The 7,037-nt window shown below is 51.0% G+C and overlaps 1 protein-coding gene across 2 annotated transcripts in view; it reads left to right on the top strand.

The window, feature by feature from the left end:
* The first annotated feature begins 6,029 nt into the window (after window positions 1-6,029).
* KCNK12 (potassium two pore domain channel subfamily K member 12) overlaps window positions 6,030-7,037 on the top strand; it is a 59,830-nt gene continuing 58,822 nt past the window's right edge. For both annotated transcript variants that reach the window (XM_028497217.2, XM_024118680.3), the window contains exon 1: window positions 6,030-7,026. In XM_028497217.2, the coding sequence (XP_028353018.1) occupies window positions 6,636-7,026 (391 nt within the window). In that variant the 5' untranslated portion in view covers window positions 6,030-6,635. The remainder of the gene's footprint in view (window positions 7,027-7,037) is intronic.

The following is a 7,037-nucleotide window of genomic DNA, read 5'->3' as shown; positions in this document are numbered from 1 at the left end:
TTGCTAGAATATTTTGCTAGAAACACAGTCTCCCCTAACTACAGAGGAGGCTTGAAAATATAGTCTTTTAAGTGGGCACATTGACACCACAAATAAAATGGATGTTCTGTTGCAGAAAAAGAGGTGGAGAATGGATTTGAGTGGGAACTAGCAGTCTCACTGAGAAGCCAAACCCAAACATTTATTGATATTTTAATAGGAAACTAAAGAATGATGCAAAAAGATAGGGGAAAGGGATGAGGGAGGAACCTTAAAAATCCAGGAATACCTGCCAATGTGAAATTTAGCTACATCTTCATTTGGAAGGGCAATATGCCAACAAATGACTCTCTCTCTCTCTCTCTCTCTCTCTCTCTCTCTCTCTCTCTCTCTCTATATATATATATATATATATATATATATATGTACACACACACACACACACATATATATATACACACACACATATATATATATACACATTTTTTTAAAACATGAAAGTAAAGTAAGCTCCATGATCATTAATCAATCCAGGTACTTGTAATAGTAGGTGCTCCACAGATATGTTTGAATTGAAATATTTGAAATATTTTTTGAATGACCTATAATGTTAAAGAGTAAGTTTAAAGTGGTATGTAACATATCCCATAATTTTAATAAGATTAAATATGTATGTGTAGATAGATAGATAGAGCCAGCCAAGCAGACAGGAGAGTCATTAAAATGACTGAGAATAGTAATTCTCTCTGGATAATGGAATGGAATTTGGAGTAATTTTTGTTTTTTCCTTTTTTGTTTCTTTGAATCTTCCAATTATTCTAAGTTATTTATACATTACTTACATAGTCTTTAAAAAGCTATATCAAAATCTATTTGGGACAAAATCAGTACATGTATGGCCTTACCTACAGGACAAAAAATCAGATTTTAAAATAAGAAAGAATTGAAATAGACATTTAAAAATCACTTCTTAATAAAAAGTGATTTGGCATTGTGAGAGAGGACTCATGGAGACATTTAGACAAGAAACCCACAGCTTTCTGGACAAGAAAATTAGGTGGCAAGGAGTGGTCTTCAGTGGCCTCATAACAACTCCTCACCCTAGGATTCTGGGCTTCATTTCCAAGCTCCTTATAAACAGACAGGCGTTAGCGACTTCATTAATCCTCAAGAATCATGTTGATATAAAGATGACACAGTGCATTCTTTGCAAAGACAGTTGTGGAAACTGGAGCCCAGGGAGCTTTTAACTAGAGCCCTTGACTGTATACCCAATATGTTCCACATCAGTCCCTCTTTTCCTCTGCAGCCACAGCTAACCCCATGTGGTGGTATATGTGGGGAAACTAAAAGTTTGCCATAAAATTGTTTTCATTAAGCCCAAGTCCATTTATATTAGATACCCGATTCTCACTCTGGAAGGAAAGCATTCATCTTTGAGTTTCACAGTGTCACTTATTACATGCATTAACGTCATATTGAGAGGCTGAGAGGCCAGAGTATGAGGTCATGGAATATAAAAGACAGAGACTCTTCCCTTTCTTCTCACCCACATCTACTCTCTGCTTGCCACAGTTCCTTGAACAAAATATGCTCTTTCCTGCTTCACTTTCTTGCACCCAGCTCAGTTCTCCTGGCTGGGATGTTCCCTTTCTTCCAGTACATGTGAACCTTACCCATCCTCAGAACCAACCCACATACTGCCTGCTACCCAAAACTTTGGACTCTTGCAGCCCTCATCACAGACCCCTTTCTCTGACCTCCCATGGTCAGTACCACACAGTGAGCTCCTAACTCTATCTGCTGTAGCATAGTCCTTACTGCTTCCCATATGCATATCTTATCTCCCCAGCCAGGCTTTAAGCTCTTGCAGGAACAGCAGAGCTCATCACACACACACACACACACACACACACACACACACACACACACAAGCACACGCACACACACACAGTTCATAGCACACTGTTTTGTAGCTGGTAGGTCCTCAATAAATATATCTATTCATTGATTATTTGGAAATATATCAGGAGGCAGATGTACAATCATAGGCATTCTTAACAAGTTCAGTTGCAAGACGGAGAGTCTCATGATCCAACTATGCTTTGTCTACCAAAGACTCACTTAACATCCAAAGACACAAATACATTGAAAGTGAAGGGATGGGAAAAGATATTCCATGCAAACAGTAACCAAACGAAAGATGGAGTGGCTATTCTAATATCAGACAAAATAGACTTTAAATAAAAAGTTGGTACAGAGACCAAAAAAAAAGACATTACATATTGCTAAACTGTTCCTCATTTTTCCTATTTTTTTATTTTAAAGAAATTATTTTTCTTGGGATAAGTTCTGTTTCCATTTTTTTCAATAAAGATTTGCTTGATTAGTTGCATTTGTATTTGCTTTTTTACAATTCACACATTTAAAATGTACAATTTGAAGCTTTTTACTGTATTCACAGAGCTGTGCAATCATCACAATCAATTTTAGAATATTTTTTATCACTCTCAAAAGAAATCTCATACTCGTTAGCAGTCACTCCCATTCCTCTTTAATCCCCCAGCCCTAAGCAACCACTAAGTTACTATGTCTTTATGGATTTTCCTATGCTGGACATTTCATACAAATGAAGTCATACACCATGTCATCTTTTGTGACTGCCCTCTTTCACTTCGGATAATGCTTTCAAGATTCATTCATGTTGTAGCATGAATCAGTACTTCATTCCTTTTTATTGCTGAATATTTCATTGTATGGTTATACCACATTGTACTGAACTGTTCATCAGTTGAAGGACATAGGGGTTGTTTCCACTTTTTGGCTTTTATGATTAATGCTGCTATGAACATACACACACAAGCTTTGGCATGAATGTATGTTTTCATTTATCTTGGACATATACCTAGGAGTGGAATCGTCAATTGATTGCACTTGACCTTACCTAATTTTCCTGATTAACACTCCTGCCATTGTGTTTTCTTTTACAAAATACAGGAAGAGAGAGAGACAGAGACAGGCAGAGACAGAGAGAGGCTGTACCTGCTCTGGTGTCTTGTCTGAAGTTCTTGAGGACATTCAGAATCAAATGATCTACAGCTGAAGTGATGGCAGTCAAAGTGATTGGGTCAAAATATCCTACAAAGAAAAAGTTTTCTGGAAGAAAAATGGTCTAACCTGAGTTGAGCTGCATGTATGAAGAGCTGGAGAAGAAGAGAAGGAAGAAGACACTCCAGCAGGACCATAGCATAAGCAAAGTGCTGGTGATTGGGCTGAGTATGGAGTACTTGGGGGATACGTAGTAGCAAGTAGTAGAAGGTGAGGTTAGAATGATTTGTTGGGAATCACATCATCAAGGGCTTTGAATAGCAGCCACAAGTGTTTGAGACTAAATTTTTATAGTTTTGAGGGAACCGTTGTCCTAGACTAGACTGTCGTCTAGGGACATCAGTCACATGATCAGATCAAATGGGCATGACCAGGGCAATGATGGGTAGGTGCAGGCGGGATAGACTGAAGCACGGACACATCTGTGATAGCGAGCCCCCATTCTCTGGAGGCTGTTGCAGCAATTCAGGGCTGAGGTAAAAGCTTTGAGGGTAGCCAGTGACTTACATGGATTCAGTGGGCAAAAAAACAGCATTCGTCATGGCACTGGTTCCCCAAAGGACCCGAGCCTATGTTCAGGGAACTCATCATTTCCCTATTATATAAATTGATTAGGTCATTCACAGTTGAGATTGATGCCAGGGATTTGCTACTAAACAAGCTAGAATAACAAGCTGGAGGACAAGGCAGGCCCTTTGCCAGCTGGGCAAGGAGCAGGTCCAGAGGCACAGAACACTGCAGCAAAGCACTCTGTCCCTGACCTGGGAGTCTGGGCAAAGAAAATCTCTCAGATCTGGCAATGCCCTTCAGCTGCATCTGGAGACTCCAGGGCCAACTCCTGGAATGACACTTCTAGGACTTCTGTCAGAGCTGACCAGTCAAGTGAAATCCAGCCCTGCAGGCCCACGGCTAGGCTGTCCTCCCTGCCTGCAGAAGCTTGTAGAGATGGGGGTATGGTAGGGATGGGGGAACAGGCTCCGGTGACACCAGTGGTGAGCCCAGGGGAGGCAAAGGCTTGAAGAGAGTAGTTGAAGTGCATTTTGCCAATAGTAACAATAGTCTGCAATGGCAAACATTTGTGTTTACATAAGGCTCCCACTGTGCTCCAGAAAAAGGAGGAGAGGGCTCTATACTCTCAGTGGATGAGATGTTCTCCCCCTCACACAAAGGTTCCCCTTGCCCCTTTCTCAGAAGACCAATGCGAAGTTAACCACATGCCATCCAGTACCAGTAAGGCTGGTTCTGACCATGCTAGCGGTGGATCCTCTCCCGTTAGTCCCTCCCCTAACACAAAGGGGAGTATAGTTGGCTCCGTCCATAAACTGGAGGAGAACTTCTAGGAAGATCCAAGCCTCCGATGTGCCGTGGTTTGGGTAAAGCAACATCTGAAGTCAGATGCCTTTCAGATTCTGGACGGCTCTCTTGCCCAAACCCCACCCCTACCCCCTGCCCTCCAGTCTCCATGTCGGGACATATGCGGTCAGAAGGACTTGGTTTCCAGGCTTTCAAATGCTCGGTGAACGGTGGAGGCTTGCTCAGGAACGACTTTGAGTCCCCTGACGCTTAGGGGACTGACAATGCCACTACTTTGGGTCGGCCTTAGCTTGAGTGTTTTCTGCTGTGGAGACCAGACCGCCCGAGACTTGGGGTGGGGGGCTAGTTCTGTATTTAGTCACGGTTCACCCAGCTAGGGTAGCTAAGCACAGCCTCCATAATTATCTTCATTTTCTGTTATCTGTATCGTCTCATCATCATCATGGTCCTCCTCTCCTGTGGAAGCGGGACGGACAGAGAAGGGGCTGGCTGCCAGAAGAGGACGGTTTTCTGTCTGTACCAAGGACGTTCCTCGACACAGAACTTAGAGATCCCGGCAAAGGCGGCCCGCGGACGGGGGAGAAGCTCCCGCGCTGGGGCCGAGCCCCCTGCCGTGTTTCCCTGTTGCCACGCGGCGGAGGGGGCGACGATGTACCCCCCCCACACACACACACCCTCCTCAGCGCTCAAGAACCCAGCCTTCCCGTCGCCGGCCTCGGGGGAGCCGGCTAGTGGGCTCTCCCTGCACCTCCTCTACCCACCCTGCCGCAGCCAGGTTCTTATCCACCGTTCCCCGCCCTGGACCGGAGGGTCAGAGGGTTGGGGTGACGAAGGGAGATCCAGCAGCCGGTGGGCCCGAACGGTTCCTCCTCTCGTGGCACCTTGGTCCTCTACTCGCTCTTGACTCCTCCCCCGTCTCTATTCCGCAGCGTCCCCTCCCTGTCAGCACTCCGCTTCCGCGACCGCACCTGCCTTAGGGTTGAGGGGACACAAGGGAGGTAGAAAGGGAACCCGGGGGTTTGGGGAAGCACAGCGCAGCAGGGTCCCCGCAGCCCCAGCGCCGCCCGCTCGGCGGCTGCGGCACCGATGCGCTGTCCGCGGTGCTGACGCCGGCCGCCCGCTCGGTCGGGAGGGGGAGGAGACGCCCTCATTCTCCGGTCGCCCCGAGTCGAGTGGCCCTTTCCCCGCTCCTAAGCGGGATCTTTTCCCCAAAGGAACCCTCCGAGACCTGGCGCTGTGGACGGATGCAGGAAGAAGACGCGAGCGACAGGGAACTTAAACTTCGGACTGGAGCTGGAGAGCCCGGTGTCAGGGCATTAGCGTCTTTCGGCCTCCAGCACCTGAGACCGCAGGACAACATCAAGTTGAGCAAAGTTTGGCGGCAGCTTGGACAGAAGGGAGGGATTCGGAGCCGAAGCGCAGGGAGGGACTGGACGGTGTTCCCTGGCGGCGTGGTAGCCAGCACCGCAGTCCGGACACCTGCTTCGGGGCCCCGCATTAGTGCAGCCAGAACGACAGGGAGGCGTCGCAGCAGCCCAACTCCCCACCCCTTCTCTCCCTTCCTTACTCCCCACCCCCCAACACCCCGCCCCGGGCGCCGGTGACTCCGCCTCTCAGTGCCGGGCGGCTCTCCGGCTGGAGCTGGAAAGGGAGCGCTTACCCGGACTCAGCTCGGTTCCGAGGCTCCGAAGCCGACGCCGCCAGCTCAAGCCCGGGGGCGGGAGCTGGACTGCCCACGGAGCCTGCGCCGGGGAGCCGCTGAGCCGGGAACGTCTCATGGGACGCGCCCGGGGTCTCTCTTCGTGCCCTGCTCTCCCGGCCCTGTCCTAGGCGCCCGGGCTCTACAGCCCGCCCCGCCCGCAGCCCGCGGCCTGTCTGGAGAGGAGTATGAGGCCCGGGGCCCCGTGGACGCCGGCCACAAGGCGGCAGGGGCCTACCTTGAGACCCCCGCGCCCGAGGGCGGTGGGTGAGGAGCCGCGGCAGCCGGCCAGGCGTCGGGGCGCAGAGAGGAGCGCCCCAGCTCCGGCGCCCGAAGGGCCGCGGGACCCGTGTGCGGCCTGAGCGCCGAGGAGGAGGCGGAGGCGCCCCGCCGTCCGGGCTCTGGAGGAGGCGGCGAGGGGCTCCGCGGCGGCCCCCGACCCCTGGTCACCATCCTCACGTTTCTGCTCCCGCGGGGGGGATGTCGCGGCCCGGGCCCCGAGCGCCGCCCCGGCCCCGGGGCTGAGCTCCGGACCATGTCCTCCCGCAGCCCCCGGCCCCCGCCCCGCCGCTGCCGCCGCCGCCTGCCGCGCCCCTCCTGCTGCTGCTGCTGCTGCCGCCGCTCGCACCTCAACGAGGACACGGGCCGCTTCGTGCTGCTGGCGGCGCTCATCGGCCTCTACCTGGTGGCGGGCGCCACAGTCTTCTCGGCGCTCGAGAGCCCGGGCGAGGCGGAGGCGCGGGCGCGCTGGGGCGCCACGCTGCGCAACTTCAGCGCGGCGCACGGAGTGGCCGAACCGGAGCTGCGCGCCTTCCTCCGGCACTACGAGGCCGCGCTGGCAGCCGGCGTCCGAGCCGACGCGCTGCGCCCGCGCTGGGACTTTCCCGGCGCCTTCTACTTCGTGGGCACCGTGGTGTCGACCATAGGTGAGCGGCGC

Source organism: Physeter macrocephalus, chromosome 12, assembly GCF_002837175.3.
Source record: "Physeter macrocephalus isolate SW-GA chromosome 12, ASM283717v5, whole genome shotgun sequence".
NCBI lineage: Eukaryota > Metazoa > Chordata > Mammalia > Artiodactyla > Physeteridae > Physeter > Physeter macrocephalus.
The sequence above is the reverse complement of the archived record's forward strand: the minus strand, read 5'-3'. Positions and strand labels throughout refer to the sequence as shown.